At 41.7% G+C, this 20,631-nt stretch overlaps 1 protein-coding gene across 2 annotated transcripts; it reads left to right on the top strand.

Annotated features, from left to right (window-relative positions):
- Positions 1–1,969: 1,969 nt before the first annotated feature.
- LOC126987830 (kelch-like protein 5) lies at positions 1,970–20,287 on the top strand. Of its 2 annotated transcripts, none has more exons than XM_050845225.1 (12): positions 1,970–2,449; positions 3,796–4,025; positions 5,939–6,100; positions 6,846–7,042; positions 7,515–7,631; positions 8,327–8,422; positions 8,894–9,083; positions 10,365–10,589; positions 10,861–11,023; positions 11,548–11,760; positions 11,912–12,083; positions 12,763–20,287. In XM_050845225.1, exons 1-12 carry the CDS (start codon positions 2,163–2,165, stop codon positions 12,823–12,825), a joined length of 2,115 nt encoding a protein of 704 aa, XP_050701182.1. In that variant the 5' UTR covers positions 1,970–2,162; the 3' UTR covers positions 12,826–20,287. The 2 variants fall into 2 exon arrangements, with proteins under 2 accessions (XP_050701182.1, XP_050701181.1); XM_050845224.1 differs by having other exon boundaries at positions 8,894–9,098.
- Positions 20,288–20,631: the final 344 nt, after the last annotated feature.

Below are 20,631 nucleotides of genomic sequence, written 5' to 3'. Positions count from 1 at the left end.
ATCTCGCTATCATCAAGGTGGACGTGGCTGTTAATTCATTCATGAGCACGAGGCGACGAACAAGCATAAGGGAAGGTTAAAGGTGTGTTGGGAGGCGTCGCTCGAGGTAGATTGGAGTGGTGTGTCTCCTATGGACCTACAACCGTGTGTGTGTGTGTGTGTGTGTGTGACCTCGTATACCTTACCCACCCTTCCCTTCCTTTGTTACAATACGTGAAAATATACCTGTGTGTGTGTGTGTGTGTGTGTGTGTGTGTGTGTGTGTGTGTGTGTGTGTGTGTGTGTGTGTGTGTATTCAGCTTTCTCTGCATTACATACATATGAGAGAGAGAGAGAGAGAGAGAGAGAGAGAGAGAGAGAGAGAGAGAGAGAGAGAGAGAGAGAGAATCTATTAAAAAAAAAACCTGGGACGTACATGTGTGGATCTCTGTGACAGGCTGTTTCAGGAAAGAGTCGGCATAATTTCCCTGAGGGGGGGCGGGAAATAGAAAACCGTAATTGAGTTTGGTTTTCTTGTATTCCAATTTGTCGAATGCCAGGAACAAAGGTGGACCCGGACGCGTGGCACTGTTGCAACCTGCAGGACTCGTACGATAGGCTGGCGGAGAGAATCTGCCGCTAATGTGATCGTAATTATCGGTAATGTATACATGGTGATTGAATTTCGCTTTAATAATGAACCGTTAAGTCAGTTCCTTTGTCATCTTTGTCATGGTGTGTCGAGGACTGCACCACGACCCACGGATGGATGCATAGACCGCTGCTCCGCCTGCCTCTGCCTTTATCAGCGGCTCCCTGTAATGCTCATAATGCCCTTCATAATAAGCTGCGGCACCGTGACTTTATAGTGTCTGGGGAGGGTGGCCCCGGGCTAACATGTAATATTTAGGAAGCTGACCTTTCCTCCCCATTGTGATGCACCAAACATGATGGTGCAGCCTAAGGTAACCCTCGCGAAGAGTTCATGGCTTGTAGTTTATTTTTGCGTGTAACGCCACGACCAGTCAGACAAAGCCGCAGATAAAGGGAGTTTAGAAGAAAATTTACTGCTTGGCTGGAACGCCAATTAGGAATATTGGGAATTTCAGGCAACATTCGGCAACCACGTGCGCGGCTCCTGTCAATCTGCCAGGTACCGGATATGGAATAATTCCGACTTTTATATACAGCGCTTTAATATTGCTGTTGTTATTCCATATGAGGTAATGGGGAGCTTATATTATAGTGAGGGGGTTGAGCGAGAAGTTAACCACTGAACAGCCCTGCCAAGTCGGATTTGCAGTATGTCAACAAATGTGCGATGTGTTGCCACATGGCCGTATTTTGTGGGTGTCCTGGGATTGGGAATGGCCGGGTTAGAGTGTGTTCGTTCCTGGTGGGAACACGCGGCTGCTCCCCTGTCGGTCCTGTGCGAGGCGGTGGTGCCTATAGTGTGTGTTGACGGCGGTGGTGGTGAGCGAGCGGCGGCCCCGAGGCGACCACCCCCAAGGACGGCGGTATTGAGCTGCTGAACTGCGGTGATTTGTGACCCCGGAGAAACTGTCATCTTTGTTTTGATACCCACTGACTTTCTTGCTCGCTGCTCCTGCGCCTCCCCCACGGCGCCCGCGAGGCCCCCAGTGCCTCGTGCCGGCCCGGCGGCGTCCTTGCACCCCACTGAGCGGGCAGGCCACCAGGAAGAAACCCTTGTGGTGCTATCACTTGCAGCCCATTTGAAGCTTTAATGCATGTAAACAAAGAACTCTCTCTCTCTCTCTCTCTCTCTCTCTCTCTCTCTCTCTCTCTCTCTCGTATTTGAAGATGCATATATAAGCAAAATTCATGCACCTGTTTTGTTTTAATTTAGTCGTTACCATTGTTGCCATCCGTGCACTCCCACGCTGTGAACGGTGGTGTCAGGGATAGGTGTCTCGTGGACAGCCCATATTATTAAAGTTGCGGTCACAGGAGACGGGTAGAAGCACAGCGGCTGACCCAGGTGCATCTTGCAGGACTTTATCCGCGAGACTGCCGTAGCTGCTGACTGATAGCTACACAATAAAACGTGATAAAGACGACAAAGCAACGTGAGTGGGCTGTCACGTAAAGCTAAAAACAGTTTACTGAGCTGCAGCGGGTGGTGGTGGAAGGCTCCTAACGCCCAGCGGGAGAAGGGTGCCACCATGCCCCGCGGCGCTCACTCTCCCCGGAAGACGCAGAGTCTCTACATCAGTGGTGTTGGTGGTGGCATCGGCGGCGGGGTGCGCACGGCCTCCCCCGATCTGCTCCTCTCTTCTGCTGCCTCGGCTTCGGAGATCCCGCCCACCTCGGCCCCACCCACGCCCCGGGAACGGCAGGGTCAAGGCGGGGGCATGGGAGCAGGGGTGGGGCGCCCTCACAGCCTGGCAGGGGACAGCTCAACCACCCATGCCGCTGCTTACCTCTACTCCTGCAACCCGCCCTACGCCAGGTATACAGGAACACTCCCCACCGCCACGCCACGCCGCACTGCACGCACGCACGCACATTAGGAGATGTTTTTGTCAAGTATTTTTTGTGCTTATATGAGAGAGAGAGAGAGAGAGAGAGAGAGAGAGAGAGAGAGAGAGAGAGAGAGAGAGAGAGAGAGAGCTTAGGCATGTTTAACGAGCAAAGAATAGTAAGAGGTGGTCCTGTAGGCGAAGGAAGAGAGAGAGAGAGAGAGAGAGAGAGAGAGAGAGAGAGAGAGAGAGAGAGAGAGAGAGAGAGATTAGGCATGTTTAACGAGCAAAGAATGGTTAGAGGAGGTCCTGCAGGCGAAGGAAGATTGGAGATCCCAAGATGTAGCTCGGGGTGTAGAAGAGGTTGGTAGTGAAGAAAGAAGAGTGTTTAACGTAGGGTGTTACCATAATTTATACAACGATATGAACGACATGGTATTTAGATATGAAATTCCTTTTTTCTTCAGTTTGGTGATTAAATGTTTTATGATTTATGGGCGTTTGTTCCTGATCCGCAATTGCTTTCAATATATATACAAGCAAGTTGGCTTACACAGTTTATTTTAGTAGTTAATATTTATGTGGTTGTCCTTTCTTCTGCTTAATAAAGAACTATGACTTTAGGTAGGGCAATGTGAGCACGTCTATTACCACCTAAAATAACTTGCTATCATGTAACCAACACCCTCACTGACACCAAAATTATCTTCACTACACACACACACACACGGAATAAGAAACTGTAGCAGAGGTAATAAAGATTAGGTAAGATAATTAACTGCTAAGCCGGTAAGTTGGATGGAATGCTCTGCCAAGTGAAATCGGGCAAGCTTAAAGAAATCTACGATAGTGTGTGAGAAAGTGCGGGAAATTGCGAGGGTCAGGCTTATGAGAGTAGAATTACTGAATATACTCGTGAAAGTAAGATTTATGAACGACTTTTTTTCAGATTCTTATATGGACACTAAGTTGTTTAGGGATCTCAATTTAGTCCTCGGTCAAACGTATCATATTTGTAGGGGCCGACCTTTGCAGAAGTGACTTAACAGGAGTACTTTTGTAGATAAGAATACGTTGCTCTAGTTATCAGTGACCTTGAGGCTAAGGGCCATATTTTTAAACATTTCTGCGCCCTAGAACACGTACTTGTCTTTCGTGGGAGTTTAAGGCATTTCCAGGGTTACTTGGTAGTCTGAGCCTTCTTCTGTACCGTGAACCTAAAAGAACACTCATTAGAACTCGATTAACCTCCTTTTTGGCCTTTGTAAATAGTTGGTGAGGGGTGGGAGCATCTGACAATACCAACCTAATAACCCTTTTGTTTCCTCGTCCCCAGGTACTATGCCAACACTCCCCCTCCGTGTGTGGGCGTGTTCTCGTGCAAAATGAAGGAAGGGGAGCGGACGCCGTCACCTGTGGGTGCGGCGGGACGAGGGGCAAGCACCACCACCACCACCACCACCCATGATGAGCTGTTCCACTCGCCCCGTCATGCCGAGGTGGCGCTGCGCCGCATGGAAGACTACTATGCGCGGGGACAGCTGTGTGACGTCACGCTGGTGGCAGGTGAGTCACACACACACACACACACACACACACACACACACACACCAAATCTGTAAATGATACCGTGTCTATTCTAAAGTATACACAAGTTTAACGAAACGACATATTACAAAATGTGCTCCTTTATGGGTTATTACAAACTTTACCCAGTCCTCTAGAACTTCAAGTTGGTAAAAAGAAATATAGGTAAGCACACACACACATACACACACGCGCGTCGGGTTCACTCGGCAATAGCTATTGAATACAAAGGATTTATATTGACATTTTCGTGTGTATGCCTCTCGGGAGCAGCATGGTATTGCAAGTGTGTCTCGTTTTACTCTTTGTCTGTGGAGCCTCATTTCAAGTACCCTAACGCCTACTGAACACGCACCCTGGAGTTTTTTTTTTTTTTTTTTTTTTTTTTTTTGGAGAAGTGGCCACGTGTTAAAGTTACCTTCGGGGAAGCCGCCGCACAGTACTTGGACGTGAGGGCACGCTCCTACAAGTAGACCAATGCTTCTGTTTGTTGTTGACGCCAAAGTTCACCTGTCAGACGGGCCTTGACAAGCCAAGAAAGGCATGGACCGTACAGACCTTTTTTTTGACGATGTCCTTCCCTCACAACAGAAGAAAAAAAAATGTTACTATCACTACGCATCACTGTCGGTGTGTTTGATTTCTGATGAGAAACTTATATCTGATTTATATCTGATCAGGAGATACTTGATGCTGTTGTTTATTTGCTATCAAAACTTTGCATATGCATGAATGTGCTGGAGGAAAAAACTTAGACCTCTACTCCTTCATTGACCCCAGGGCAGCCCAGAGACAGTTTTAACCCAGTAGCAGCGGGGATCATGTTTCTTAATGGTCCCTCCAAGCGAGAAAAATGAGAAAAAATCACCCCTCACACAAACCATTTCATAATATATATCAAATCATTTATGATCAGATTATGTATCATCTATTTTGGGGGGTTTATATCATGGCACAAATTTGGCCCGTCGCTGCTACCGGGTTAATAGTTTTGTGAAAGTGAGTTGGGACTTCAGGAGAACATCGTTTTGAGAGAGGAAAATCTCCCGCCTTGAATTGTTAAAGGAAAACATTGATATTTGCTGCTTATTTATTTATCCATTCATCTATCTCTACATATCTATCTATATACATCTATTTATCTATAGCTTATGACTTTTCCCTTATTAGTGAATCCTACCTGAGGATATAGTCCACACACTCCATTTCCACAACATTCACCTCCCCCTCCCTTTCCTCATGTATTCCTCAATCCTATCAGTCCTCATTAATGGTTCTCCTCCTACCCACCCTCGCTCTCCTGTTTGACTGATACACTCTTCACAAAGTCCCCATTCTGAATTTTTACTTGTATATACAGACTCTTTGCCTACTCCATCACTGCTCCAGTATTACATATTTTGCTTTCACGTCTGTACACTTCTTTATCCACATCAACAAGTTCTTCTCAAACAATTTGTTTCTATTGCTGTTCAAGGGAGCACAAACTCCAGAAATTATCTGTCAGTGTGAACCATATTATTGAGGGTGAGGACACACACACAACTCCGTTAGCTCAATCGGTTAGAGCACCGCGCTGTTAGGCTTCACGGCCAAACAGGCGGCGGTTCGAGCCCTGCTCAGGCCAGATTCTTTCCGTTGACTAGGAGTGGTTACTGTCCCCTCTTGAACAAGGGGGATGGGGTGTGTGGTGTGTGAGGTCCTGGCAGTACCCAGAGATCGACAATAATGAGCACGTGCTCACATCGTGAGGGTACCTGCTGGCAAAAGTGAGTCCAACTCGTGATCAGGCCGTGGTGAATTACACACATTTTAATATAAAGATTATTGTATTATCTTAATCTTTTACAAGCACAATTCTGCTCAACAGTAAACAATGCTCATGCTTACAGGGAACCGCAGAATCAAGGCCCACCGCCTGGTGCTTAGTGCTGCCAGTGACTACTTTGCTGCCATGTTCACCTCCCCTGTCCTTGAGGCCACCCAGGAAGAGGTCGCCCTCAGGGACATGGACTCAGACGCCCTCCTGACCCTTGTCAACTATTGCTACACAGGTGAGCCTCCACTCTTCCTATGTCCTGTCCAGCCTACACCACCTGCATAATACATACTCTCCTTTTCAAGCAGGCAGAATAAGGGCCAGATAACTATACCTGATGCATACTTTATAAACTACAGTAGTGTCAGGAACATGTCCTTAATTTAGGATCTCTTATTCTTTACTTGCCTCCATGACTGCATGGGAATCACATTCAGCCAGGCTTGTTACTCTAGATATTTGTGATTTATACATCACTGAACTTATTTAACTAAAAAAAAGTGTTGTATTTTTCTTATTATAAAAAAATTCAACCCTGTAGATCATTAGCAGAGTACTAAAATTGTTTCAAGAGCAAATGCTTGAATGGCTCTTGGTAAGTGTGTAAATGTTAGGTAGATGAGCATGAGAGTCAATACATAACATCAGAAGTCTCCACAGCCTCTGCCTGCTAACTCATTTTGTGCATTCATCTTTTTTTAAACATTCCAATTAGTACTCACATCTTTGAAGAGACCACTTTGAATAATGGACCTGAAACAAAAAAAAATGAACTATTGTCAAAATTCTGCATTTTAACAGTTGTTCACATCTGTACTTTAGCTCATTTTTTTTTAGTATTTGTTTTTCCTTGCTTAATTACTAATGTGAGTAATGTGTAAAAATTACCAGCTGTACCTTAATTGATCAACATTTGCACCTCACCATAGTATCCAGAAAAAAAATCATCCACAATTTCTTTACCGCTCACCAATTCACAGGTAGTCTGGAGCTCCATGAGGACACAGTGGAAGTGGTGCTGTCCACAGCCCACCACCTGCTGTTGACAGAGGTGGTGGAGGTATGTTGTGACTTCCTCACCAAGCAACTTCACCCAGCCAATTGTCTAGGCATCCAGCTCTTTGCAGACACCCAGGGCTGCTCTGACCTACACCGGTTGGCCTCCAAGTACACCGCGGTGAGTTTACAAAGTTGTGTGCGTGTGTTTTACTTTGCAATGTTCAGGGAATTAGTTATGCTCATGGGATCCTGTCTCCTTGTCTTAATCAGTCAAACTTAGCTTTAAACTCATATATGTTTCAGTAAACATATTTATATAATATAAATCTTTTCTGCCAGTTGGTCTCTACATTCTTTTAGCATCCATTTGGATGTACTATCTGGCCTGAGGGCCTTCCTTACACCTTGAGCCTGCAGTATTTTATGCACCTCTTCACTTTTGCTTTTATGTCCTTCAGCACTGAGTTTCTAGTCATTCCCTTCCATCATATGAAGTAACTGGTGTGAGTCGAGAAATGTTTGGACCCTTTGTTTGGAATGCATGTGTATGCTTTTTTTGTTTTTCAGTACATGTGAGCAAAAGATATTAAAGAATGAATGAAACTGCCTGATAATACCATTCTAAATGTATCTTTCTTTCTTTTGTGCAGGAGCATTTCCAGGAGGTAATGCACCACCAGGAGTTTGTGCAGCTGCCAGCTGAGGAGGCTGCCCAGCTGCTGGCCTCAGATGATCTCAATGTGCCTTCTGAGGAGCTCATCTTCCAGGTGAGTAGTACAAGTATGCACACACACACACACACACACACATGCACGCACGGCCCGGTAGCTCAGTGGATAGAGCATCTGCCTCACAACCAGAAGGACTGGGGTTCGATTCCCCGGCCGGGTGAAGATAAGTTGGGTTTATCTTCTTTCATGTGTAGCCCCTGTTCACCTAGCAGTGAGTAGGTACGCGACGTAAGGCAAGGAGTTGTGACCTTGTTGTCGTGGTGTGTTGTGTGTGAATGGTCTCAGTCCTACCCAAAGATCGGTACTATGAGCTCTGTGCTCTTCCGTAGGGGAACGGCTGGCTGTCTCGAGAGAGACTCGCAGCAGACCAAGAGGTGAATGACACACACACACACACACACACACACACACACACACACAGGAAATGAACCTGCCAACACTGGAACAAAGAAGAGAAAAGGGAGACCTATTACTAATTTATAAATTGTGGAATAAAATGGAAGAAGTAGATAACCCCCAAAAAAGCCTACTGGTTCCATAGGTGAAATGCAAGAAGAAAAAAAAAGATTACACTTCCATTAAGAATAAGTAATGAAAAATACCATGTAAATTTATTTTTGTGGGCTCTGTTTAGAATGTCAGTTGTTAATGTTGAGAGGTGATGAGTGGTGAATGGCCTGTTTTTCTTTCTATTTACCATCCTAATCATTGACTGACCTTCCCCCTTGCAGGCCCTGGTGGTATGGCTGAAGCACGACCTTGAGGAGCGCTCCAAGAACATGGCTCAGCTCCTCAGTCTGGTGAAGCTGCCCCTGCTCTCCCCTCAGGTCAGTGCTGCGTGTAGTGCCAGCAGGGTTTTTTGGCACCCTTGTGTGTATCTCTTTACTATGGTATTGCTGATTTGGTTTTTGTTATTTTTTATCACTGCATTCGTTAATTTTCCACAATAGAAAGCAAAGGATTGATAAACTTTTATGATAAAGAATTTAATCGTGCAATGGTTTTACTGCCAACACTCTTCCAGTTTTATAGCTCCTCAAACCATATGATTTTGAAGGACTGAAAGGCACAGTAGGGAGGCACTGCATTGCTTGGCACCTAATCATGGCTTGGCTTCTATATGTTATCTCCTGGCTAACTTTCTCTTTACATCTATGCTCACAACTTTTAGTAATCTCTTTATCTTAATTATCTTTTTTATTATCTGGAGGCATGATGTCAGCTCCATTAGTTTCCTCTTACATTCTCCTCCCTCATTTGTGATATATTCTTTCCCGTAACATGCCTCATCCTTACAGTTCCTCACAGACCACATCGAGACCAATTCACTTTTCAAAGAGGATCGGGAGTGCCAGGAGCTTATTCTAGAGGCCCTGAAGTACCACCTCCTGCCAGAGCGAAGATCAGCTCTTCAGTCTCCCCGCACCAAGCCCCGCAAGTCCACAGTGGGGGATCTTTATGTAGTGGGCGGCATGGACTCCAATAAGGGTGGGTGGAGAGGAAGTAAGACAAACATGAGAGTTCCTGTTTTATGCATGTGTGTTGTGTGTGCCTCTCTGTGTGTGTGTCTGCGTGCGTGGGTGTGCGATGTGCGTCTGCCCACTTGCCAACAGCTTGGGATTGCGCTTAGGGCTGTGCCGTTGAAATATATTTTAAAAGAAAAAAAAATCATATGGATGTTTTTTTCTGCAAGTTGATTCTGGTCCTTATCCATTATATTATTCTAGTAACATTTCATTGTTCAACAAATTCCTTGATGGCTGTTGCTGTAGGACAGCAATAATTTTCATACTTGAAAATGCAGTTTGCTTTTATTCATTGCAAATCAGTGGCCTAGAGACTTTATCAGTGAAAAGGATATATGAAAAGATTTATTGTGAAGCCACATCTGTTCCCCTTAGTTAATATTTAATAGCAAATGAAGCTGAATCAAGAGAAAACTTCATTGCTGGCTATTAGACATTAATAAATACAGTAGGGTGCTTTCATGTCCCTTCATGCTCTTTGATGTGGTGGTCAAGCTGAGACAGGAAAGGTGCTTGTGCAGCATTAGTCCAATTATACTATAGCAAAATACTTTACTGGAAAGTTGGAAACCTCTGAAACTTTCCTCTGGCTTTGTGAGTTGAGTATCAGAAACTGTTTGCTTCTAAGCTTCACACTGCCTTCAGATATTGACCACCAAGACACCACTCAAGCATTTCAATATACTTAAGGTTTTGAGTGATACTCAAATGTACATTTCCTTCTTAAGGACTGTAGCTGACCAAAAAATTATTTGAAATGATAATATCACTGGAAAGTGTGCTGTTTTCATCCTCATGGCCAGGTGCAACAAAAACAGTACCTACTACTGCTGTGCATGCTAACTGGCCGATGTCCCATGAATTACGATCAGCATCTAAAAAATAGTGGTGCAGTGGAATTGTGATTACTGGCAGTTTTATCCAGAAAATCCTCAGTATAGGAAATTGATGTCTGCAAAATCAAGGGTCAGCTGTACTGATTTTGATCATAAGTGCTTTGTGTGTTTGCTTCAGAATATTTGAAAGTAAGCTTGCTATAGCTGATTGAAAATATATGAACATTTGCTCTATAGAGCCAAAATTTATATACTCAAGCATCAATATGGATGTGTAGTACAGTCGTATGCTCTCATTGTTTTGAATATATATTACTTGTTCAGCAGTGAGGGTTAGACTGTTTTCTGTAATCATGTGTGTTGGATGGAAAGAGTTTTAGAAGTATAGAAGTTTTTTGGCACCGCAGGTTCAACGGGCATTGAAAAGTACGACCTGAGGACGAACAGCTGGACCAGTATTGGCACCATGACAGGCCGCCGCCTCCAGTTTGGGGTGGCGGTGCTGGACAGAAAGCTGCATGTGGTGGGCGGCCGTGATGGACTCAAGACCCTCAACACTGTGGAGGCGTACGACCCAGCCACCAACACCTGGACACAGCTTCCTCCCATGTCCACCCACAGACATGGCCTTGGTCAGTACCATTTTTGTTGTATTTTCAATAAATTTAACTTTCTAATACATTTTAGAGAAGCTTGGTCTAACTTCCATATTTTTTGTGTGAATTGGTGCTCTCAATATCATTATCAGGCATTATCATCACCTCTCATACACCATGTGACTTATTCTATACATATCAAGATTATTTTTATCTGTATGTGTGCTATGAATTAGATTTTGTTGCCTAATATCCCACTATGAACCTACTAACATGTTTCCTTCCTGCCATTGGGTTGGTGGCCTAGGGGTGGGAGTGCTGGAGGGCCCCCTGTATGCTGTGGGAGGGCATGACGGCTGGAGTTACCTTAACACAGTAGAGCGTTGGGACCCTCAGGCTCGCCAGTGGAGCTACGTGGCCCCCATGTCAACCTCCAGATCAACTGTGGGTGTGGCTGTCCTCAACCACAGGTACTGAAATGAGTATGCAGTAGTGACTTGGCCTCTTGATCCTTAATTTGTTGTGCTGTACTCAGTTGGAGCAGATTTTTCTACTATAGGCATTTAGTTAGTGGTCTTGCTTTTCTTGTTCTTTTTCAAATTCCTTCTTTAACCATGTAAACTTTTAATTATGTTTCAATAATAGATTTTGTCAAACTGTATAATCATTGTTATTGTGCTCTCTCCTTTAACCTGGTAGCAGCGACGGGCCAAATTTGTGGCTTTACCGTGTAGCAGCGACGGGCCAAATTTGTGCCATGAAATAACCCCCCCAAAATAGATGATACATAATCTGATCACAATTGCTTTGATATATATTATGAAATGGTTTCTGTGAGGGATGATTTTTTCTCATTTTTCTCGCTGAAAGGGACCATTAAGAAACATGATCCCTGGTGCTACCGGGTTAAACTGCTCAAGTGTTGTAAAACCTATGCTGTCAGTATTATGATTTAGCTAGTTGACGATGGTTTTCTTGTGTCTTCCCTTTGCAGGCTGTATGCTGTTGGTGGGCGGGATGGTTCTTCCTGCCTGCGGACTGTAGAGTGCTATGATCCCCATACGAATAAGTGGACGCCCTGTGCCCCCATGGCCCGGCGGAGAGGAGGGGTAGCAGTGGGTGTGGTCAATGGCTTCCTGTATGCTGTAGGGGGCCATGATGCTCCAGCCTCCAACCCTTGTGCTTCCAGATTTGACTGTGTAGAAAGGTGAGAAGGGGAATAGGAAGCGACAGACATTTCAAGGTCAAGCGAGCTGGCATAGATTTTTCTCATTTTCACTAGTGTTATGTAAGTTAGTGGTGTATGATTTCTCCTTTATGCAAATTTTGAAATCCCATCTCTCCCGTCCTCACTCCAGGTATGACCCTGCCACAGACACATGGACGCAGGTAGCATGTCTGAGTGTGGGCTGTGACAGTGCTGGAGTGAGTCTGCTGGGTGATCGGCTCTTCTGCGTCGGAGGCTATGATGGGCAGACCTACCTCAACCTTGTTCATGCATACGACCCCCAGACCAACGAGTGGACGCAGGTGAGGCTCGGCACTTGACGCCACCACTGCACTGAAAACTTTATATGCTAGTTTTTACACACCATTCCAATTAGTACTCATATCAGGAGAAAACACTATGCTGCAAAATTGAAGTGATGTTTAAATATGCACTGTTATCAAGATAAAGAATGATACAAACATTCTGCGTTTTGAGAATTGTTAGTTTTTATATCTCTGATCAGCTGTGTTTTTCTAGATATGAATACAAATTGAAATGATTGGTACATATTGGCAAATGCACTATATGTCAATGCACTGCAGGATTGCTGTTTTTTAAGGTTAAGGAAGCAGACCAAAGGCAAGACCAAAATATTAAAGAAATGCCTCAAGGATGTTAGTCCCTAAAATGAATAAGGAAAATATCAAAAAAGCTTAAATTGTAGAAAGGTGGAAAGAGGAGGCAAGTTTTATGGTGTTTTTTTTATTATTTATTTAGATAGTTGCTTATTCATTTAGTTTACTAGTTGGTTAAATTCATAATTGTCCATTTTTCATATTTCCTTATTGATTTTCCTTCGTTAGTTGTGTACATCTAAAACCAGACTCACAAACTGACCCTCTTGCCAATTCATTTATCTATTATTCTCTCTTTGTACGCTGGAATTGGTATCAACATCACTTTATCGCTGAGAGTAACCGTTGCCATTCCTTCCTCTAGATGACGCCCCTCACCAATGGCCGGGCCGGAGCTTGTGTGGTGGTAGTCAAAAAGGAACACTGACCAAGGCCCTTCTGAACTAGGTCATGAATCATCCAGGTCAATGGCTGCTTCAAGATTGGTACCCAAGAGGAAAGTCAGTAAAGTTTCTTGTGCTGTGTTGTTCTGGTTTGTCAGATTTTTCATGTTGAAGGGGAAAACTGTCACCCTGTGTCTGCATGAGGAAGACTCGTGACAAGGTGAGAGGAAGTGATGGTGCTTGGACTAGAGGTATATGATTTAGCAATAATGTTGTAAGAATCTCAAAGGACTTCAGGGCTGTGCAAAATGAGCTTTTTTATTATTAGTGAATAGCATGACTCAGAGTAGCACAAATGAGTGTGTGAAGAGTCAGATAAGAAAGCGAGGAAATTCTTGAGTGGAAATGGACTGATTACAGCAGTTGTTGTCTCAGCTTGCATGGAAATGCATAATTCATGAAGTTCAAATATAGAAAATTCATTTTGAAGCCTTAATATTGAAATTTTGTGATCTTTTGACCATCAGTTGACTTTTGTGACCTGGATGATGTGAGGGGCCCAGATCAACCTCAGGTCATACTCTCTCTTCTCCTGTGATAACACTACATTGATACTTGATGAAGGTTTTGATATTAATCAGGAATGAATGTCACTTTGTGGTAGAATTGCACCTCAGCAGAAGACTTCCTGCAGGTCACGGTAAGTGTTTGTAATCCATTCCCAAACTTTGGGAACGTTTGCTTACGTACTGGAGAAACTCGGTGATAACAGCTGATAGTGAACGATGCTACAGCTTTAAGCTAACTCTTGTGATAACAAACCCTCCTCCTGTTTCTTGGTGTTAGTGTAAGGTGTGTCTGTTTTGTTGAAAAATGTGAATCTAAAATGTTCAAAGGATGTTATGAGGTGAGTGAGCTCTGTGTGAGAGAGAACTGTCATTGACTTGCCAGTAGTTTAGTGTATTGAGGTCTTTCCAATTTTTCTACATGCCATATCGCAAATAGTACTTTTTTGGGCATTACTATATTAATTTGATAGTAGAGGAAAACTCATTTTTGATAGATAGTCATTCAAAAGTGTATGAGGCATTCCCCGTTAGTAGGAGGTAACACATAATTTTAAAAAGTTCCACAAAGTGTGCTCAAGGAAGTACAATTTTCTCTGTTTTATAGTCATTAATACATAGAATTAGCAATGTTTTATGGACTCCAGTCAATCTAAATCATTACCAAAGTTAATATGAACATACATATATTACCTGTACATATTCACAGAGGAATATATGAAATAACTTTGATAAAGACTGAACTGATAGTAGAACCAAACCAGGTGGATTGCAAAGAGGACAAAGGTAATTGAAGAATAATGATTTCAAGAGCAAAATATAAAACCATGTAAAATGTAAAGCAACTTCACTTGCAGCGCACAGTAAGAATGTTGCGCCCAGTACCACTGTGTAGAGCAATGGATCAACATTCAGATTCTGTGAAAAAATGCGTTTGGTTTGGGCGGTGTGTTGCCCTGCTCTGATTAAGGATGCCTCATATAACTAAGTGGAGTAAAAGTAAAAATAATTTCGTTGTTAGTTTTAACAGCTGCTTGAACCCAAAAGTTAGAAATTTACAGTAATCATTCCTCATGCCATTCAGTTATTTAATTACAAGGAATGTTTTTAATATGCTGGATGTATGCTCCTTAAACATAGGTACATAGTTAAGACAATTTTTTATATATATCTGCACCATACAGGGATTTGAATATCTGCACCACAGTTTTTTCAAAAATTTAATTTATTTTATCTTTTTATAGCAAAAGTCATAATTATGTATCTGTGGTATATGAAATTGCTTAGCTTTTTCCTCTGTGAAATTAATTGTTATTAGGAAGTTGAATCATACAGTTTATTTCATCCTTGCTACATACCAGCTCATTGTCTTTGAACGTAGATAACTCATTGCAGTAGACAAAGTGATGCTGATATGTGACATTCTCCAGTACATTTAGTAATAACTCATAGATTGAAGTGGTTGGTGTATAGTGATATGACTGAATGTATCCGCATGAATTCATTATTTATGCTGTATATTCTTTCATATTGATATAGAAAGATGCTGTGAATTTGACAAATATACCATTAGATTTGCATAGATAAATAAAACTGTTCCAATGACATTCCTCTCATGCTGTTGCTGCCACTTCTCTCTGTCTCTGCTTGTGACAATCTTACACTCCAGGGAACACTTGATGTTGTGTTGATGACCCTCTCCTCATCCCAGCCTTCCTTGCCACATTATAGAGGAAGGCTAGTTGTGCTTTTAAGTTGAGTTAAGGGCAAAATCATGTGTCCCAAATGAGAGATAACTAAAAATATTTTACTATAAATTATCTGTAGTAACAGGAAAGGAATTAAATAGAAATTTAATTTACCACTTATGGTACTTCAAAGCCCATTAAAGAAAAACCCTTCATGAGGAAGGAATTGATCTCATAGGTATGTTTGGTGGTGTAGCTGCTTGTAGACATTGGCTGGAGCTTTGGTTTTCGGCAACTTGTAGTTTGCAGTCAATATTTGTGGCCTCCTGGGTTGACCAAGCCCACCATCAATAGTGAAACTGCACCAAAATGGTTGACAGTGTAGTATTTCATTATTCTTTCGTAGATTTTTCTATTAAGTAATTGTGAGCATTCAACACAATCTTTCAAGGTTTTGCAACTTAGATAGCAAACAAATAGAATAGACCTGATGCCTTAGTAGTGAGGTGCTGTGTGGGGATTTTGTGTAGTGACTATTATTAAGTAAAGTGGCTGTGGTTAACTCTTGTAATTATGGCAATAATTCCAAATTTTGTTCAGTGGAATGTGAATTTCAGTAACAAGTTTCCTCTGCTAGATTTTGCTTTCACTCTGCAAAAACTGAGATGACTCGGAGTCACCAGTATTTTCATTTAATGTGGAAATGGGAGTGCTAGCATTGTGTCTTGCATCGGGGAGTTCACACCTGAGTAAAGCCGCTTCTTGATGAGAAAGGCATGTTCTATCATAACCGCAGCACATCTACAGAGTGTGAATGTTCTAGCTGAGGAATGATTTGGTTTTCTATTCATTGTAAACACAGCAAATGTCCTTATATAGAAACTTAACATCATGAATATAGATGAATATGTAGGTGCACAGTGGAATATTGTGTGTTTTCTTATGTAGATGAATTTATCTTATTCTACTAATGGTGGCTCTCCATTTAGATTAGTTTTCAAACATCTCTGTTGAGGCTCAAAATCCTTCAGTCATTCTGCAATACTACTTTGCTCTGAGTCATCTTTGGTCTGTCTCTCTCAACTCTACTCGTGGCTCCTGCCTCTCCCATTCTTCTCGTCCCACGGCATTCTTCCCTCCTCTTCTTATGTCCAGACCATCTTTATCTAACTGTCCTCATCAAATCTTATTTCTCAGAGCTGTACTGAAAATCCCAACCCCTCAACAAGGAAAATATTAAACAATTATTGTTGTATAGATCAGGAAAAAATGTATGCTCACTGAATTGATTGACCAAAAGAGCAAAAGGAGAAGTTTTATACTAGAATATTGATGCTGATTTTATTTATTTTGGTATGAGACAAGCACGCTAATGCACACCCAATGCTGATTTGCAACTTTCATAATCATTCATATATAGCTGTTTCTCAGCCACTCACAACTTCAAGTTAGCTGCAGCGGACAGGTTAAACCTCACGGAGTATTCCAAGTAGCCTAAATGTTTTCATTTAAAAGCTCTTAACTAATAAGTGATATATTGATTTTACTTCAGAAAATAGAATAGAATTAAATATCTTGATTTTTAAGTTTGAATTTAAGGACATTTGCTGTAAAGGAAAGAAAACTAATGTTAAATGTGATGATCCACTTCAAAGTGATGTCTGCATCTCTGGTTGCATGGGTAGTTAATGTTTCTGAAAGTCTACAGTATGTGAATGTAAGTGATATTTACATCTCCATGCCAGTCACAAAATGCGGAGGCTCACAAACTTTATTTCTGGTGAAGTTTTGTGAAGGTGAGGCCCCTGACCAAGCTGCTGCTTTGTTTGGGACTATACAGAATTCAGAGCATTGTAGTATTTTGGATATATAGATATTTATAGACTATAAGATTGCATTCCACTGCCTGATTTTTTTCAAACTGGGCTCAATCTCAATATTTTTACCCCAGTAAACATGAGTTCCATTACATAATAGTCCTGTGCTAGTGGTGTTGCTTCCTGATGATGTATTTGTACATAATTATATTTCCAAAATATGTATGAGAATACTAAGTTCCAGCTCATTGTTACAAGCTTGTGCAACTGTAGTTGGTTGAGTAATAACTCTGAAAGGTTATTGGTGAGAAGAGGGCGGGGCTGGTGTGCTCATCGCATAACAGCTCCTGCCAAGTCTTATCACCAACATCTCTGTGTGACTGATTATACTGACTTTGCTATGTTAATCCAATGCCAAAAAAATATTATATCAGCTGTCACCTCAAAATAAGGTTACCTGGGAATAGTTGAATGAGTTTGCTTTAAGGTGCCATCACAACAGAACTCATAGTGCACAAAGCCATCAAGGAAGAAAATATCATTTGTTGACCACCCCCAGAACCTGTACACGAGACTGCCATCACTTGCTGCTCTTTTACATTGTAGTTGTGACTGCCAACAAAATGCCTTAACAAACTGAGGACTCATTTTAACCAACCCTTACTGCTTAGCAGGATTATTTAGCTTTGAGAACTTTATAACGGCCGATGAGTCTGAATCAGGTATGAACCAGCATGGCCCTTGTCCCTTAATCAACACATGTGCCTATTGTGTGTTTGCTCACCATTTGCAAGGTGCTTAGATTATTTTTCACCTCCAAGGAAACTCACTCCAATGTCCTCAGTTAGTTATTTAGATTGGTGACAAATTACAACATTTAGGGATATTTCATGCATTATGAACACAATGAATTTTTTACATACATAATGTAGAGCAAGAAATAATCATTTTACATTTTATAGCTATATATATATATATATATATCGGTACCTCCCCACACTACCTGAAGGGCCAACATGTGGGAGGTGAAATTCCACGTATCCAGATTGGTTTATTTTCTCAGTATTTTTTTTATAACTGCATATTGATTATTTGGTTCATTAAGGGTGCTAGTCATAGCCTAAAGTAATTAAATCTTTAGTACTGTGGTGAAACTGTGTTCCAGAACTGAATTTGGAGCTTTTAAGAATGCAGATAAAGCCTGTTCTGGGAATTTTTTTTTAAAATCATGTTGCAGAATTCTTCACTTTATCATTTACTACATCTGCAGAATTATTTGTATTTAGGATGAAAAAGGTTGTTGAATGAACTGAAGTATATCTAATCAGCTTGCAGACGTTTGGGGGCCTCAGTAACCAGAGAATAATGAAGATACATGTAGATAATAGCCTAATACTTGAAAATGTAACTGTTAAAAGATGGCTTATGGGCATTTATGAATGGTTTAATTCATTATGTTGTTGGTCATAACATGAAGTCAGCCCCAGAGTGCTGCCTGGCTTCCATTATTTGGTTAAGATGTTGGCCGATAAGGCATCGTCACTTTGACAGAGTAATCCCATGTGTTGATAGTATTGATTATCTTATGTAGCTGTACGTATTTAGTCATCACCGCATCTCAAGTTTTGAGATAGGGATCAAAATGGAAAATCTGGGAGTAGTTTAGTATTAGTAGAACACTGTAGCTTTAAGAAATTTCTGGCATATATATTTTAATTTACATCTGCTGATGCATTTGTTTGACCAAGGAGCAGAAGTACAGAGTGAGTTTGAGATGAGGTATGAGACCTGTGTTGATGTGATACAATAGTAAAAATATAGTTCTGTGGCCTTCCTGTGTAGGTTAAGGAGTCACTGCCACTCCCACAGCCACCACCACGACCCACTGCCAATATCTACTGTGACCAATTTTTAGCTGGCAGTTTCTCCTCACCACATCTTTCCATCCCTCAGCACCATGGCGGAGTGGTCAGCTTATTGACGTGACAAAGAGTGTGCACCTCATGTACAGCAGGCTTGTAGTGAGAGAGACAAGTGTGTTCTCATCACCCTCTCTGAGCGTAATGGATTTATTTGCCTGGACTTGGGATTATTTATCCTTTTAAGGCATTCATGAAATTATCAATTATCTCTGTGGTGGATGACATTTGACTTCCTGTCCTCAATGTTCTGCTCTTCTCTACCAGTGTTCATACTAGTTATTGCCTTGCTGAGGAACTTACTGCTTCATCTCGGCAGGGCTGTGGGGTCATGGAGTCAGAGTCAGAAGCACTTATGGTGATGCTAATGTTGAAGACAAAGTCTGTATTAAAATCCTGACTCCGTTTCTGATCACCAGTTAGAAATTTTTTAAACGTGATGTAGATGTTATGTGTAGCTGTTGCCTTTCAAACAATAACTGCTTTGGTTTTATTTCTTATTGCTGCTGCAGTTCATTTTTTTATTTTATTTTCCAAATTTTATTCAAGACCATAATTTTTTCTCCTTGCCCAAATCTAATAGAATAAAAGAAACCCTACCTGTTTGTGCACTGAGTTTTAGTCTTGATTGCATTTGAGAAACTCGTGCCGTCACACTGTAGCTACAACCATTAGAGTCAAGTCTATAGGGACATGAGATCTAAAAGTAGCCTGACAATTTATGTGGTTGTGATGGAATGACATCTTGTGTATATCATCATGGCATATCTATCATAGAGGAAATCTGTGGAGTTGGAGTTAAGACACAAGAAATTGAGGTGTCAGAGTCAGGTGTTTTGGATACAGACTCCACAGCCCTGCTTCTCTGGTGTCTTGGTCTCATTGATCTTGTGGGCACTATCAAGGGCTTAGTGTGGTGGTGGTGGTGGCCTCTTCCTGGTGAGTTAAAGCTCTGTACAGATGCCAGCTTGTGAATAATTGTGATGAATGTAAGATAATAAAATAAGTTGTATCCTTGAACCTTAAACAAAGTTGATTGTCACATATTCTTAGAATGTTAGTAATGATTATCACATTGCACACTTTTACAGTAATCTTTTTACTGCAGGCAGCTGCGTTAGGTTTGTTACTTTCTTTAAATGGTGGTATGATGTCCCAGCTTATGCAAAGGAACAGTCTTGGATGAATAGAAAGATGCATATAAATGGACTGTTGGTAATTACAAATACTTGCACATTCCATGACGTAAGTTAGCTTTGGCATCAATGCACGACTTAAGTGAACAAATTTTTCTCTCAAAGTTATCTTTCATCCCCATCTTTGGGGCATCAGGTTGTCCAATATGATGAATTAGTGTAAACATTCTGAAACCAATTGATTGGTAAATTGATTGACATATAATTTTTTATTTTTTGGCATTTTGTATAGTATATATATTTTATATGGTTTAAGAGTGTTGCATCATGGCAGCTGTAATGCAGACTTGTGGTGTTGGAAGGTAAATGTGTCTAAAGAGCGGGTGTGTTTTTGTGTCCTTTCACAGATTATTAAGGCCTGGTTTTGGTTGTCTGGGATGCTCTCATGGGTGAACACTGCTGCTTCAGTGGCGTATGTATACATTTATGGAGGAAGGTGCCAAGTCTCACGAATCTCAAGATATGGCTGTATGGAAGGAATTTGTGGATATCCATTTCCTTTTATTCATTGAGGGAAAAAATAAAGGGGAAGGCATGGCTGAATCAGAAACATAATACACACTGTTATGCTGATTTAGGATTATGGATTTCTTTCCTGTCATTTGTTGTGCTGCAGATGCAAGTTCATATTTTGCACAGTGTATCCTCATTCTTTTTTTTGGGG

The sequence above is a fragment of the Eriocheir sinensis genome, chromosome 66, assembly GCF_024679095.1.
Source record: "Eriocheir sinensis breed Jianghai 21 chromosome 66, ASM2467909v1, whole genome shotgun sequence".
Taxonomy (NCBI): domain Eukaryota; kingdom Metazoa; phylum Arthropoda; class Malacostraca; order Decapoda; family Varunidae; genus Eriocheir; species Eriocheir sinensis.
This window is presented reverse-complemented; position numbering and strand designations above follow the sequence as displayed.

Bases quoted from the DNA above. Each gene is read 5' to 3' on its own strand.
- LOC126987830 (XM_050845224.1), top strand. From the start codon at position 2,163: ATGCCCCGCGGCGCTCACTCTCCCCGGAAGACGCAGAGTCTCTACATC. The intron at 6,101-6,845 runs GTGAGCCTCCAC...ACCAATTCACAG, and splicing joins TGTCAACTATTGCTACACAG to GTAGTCTGGAGCTCCATGAG. The intron at 11,024-11,547 runs GTACTGAAATGA...TTCCCTTTGCAG, and splicing joins GTGGCTGTCCTCAACCACAG to GCTGTATGCTGTTGGTGGGC.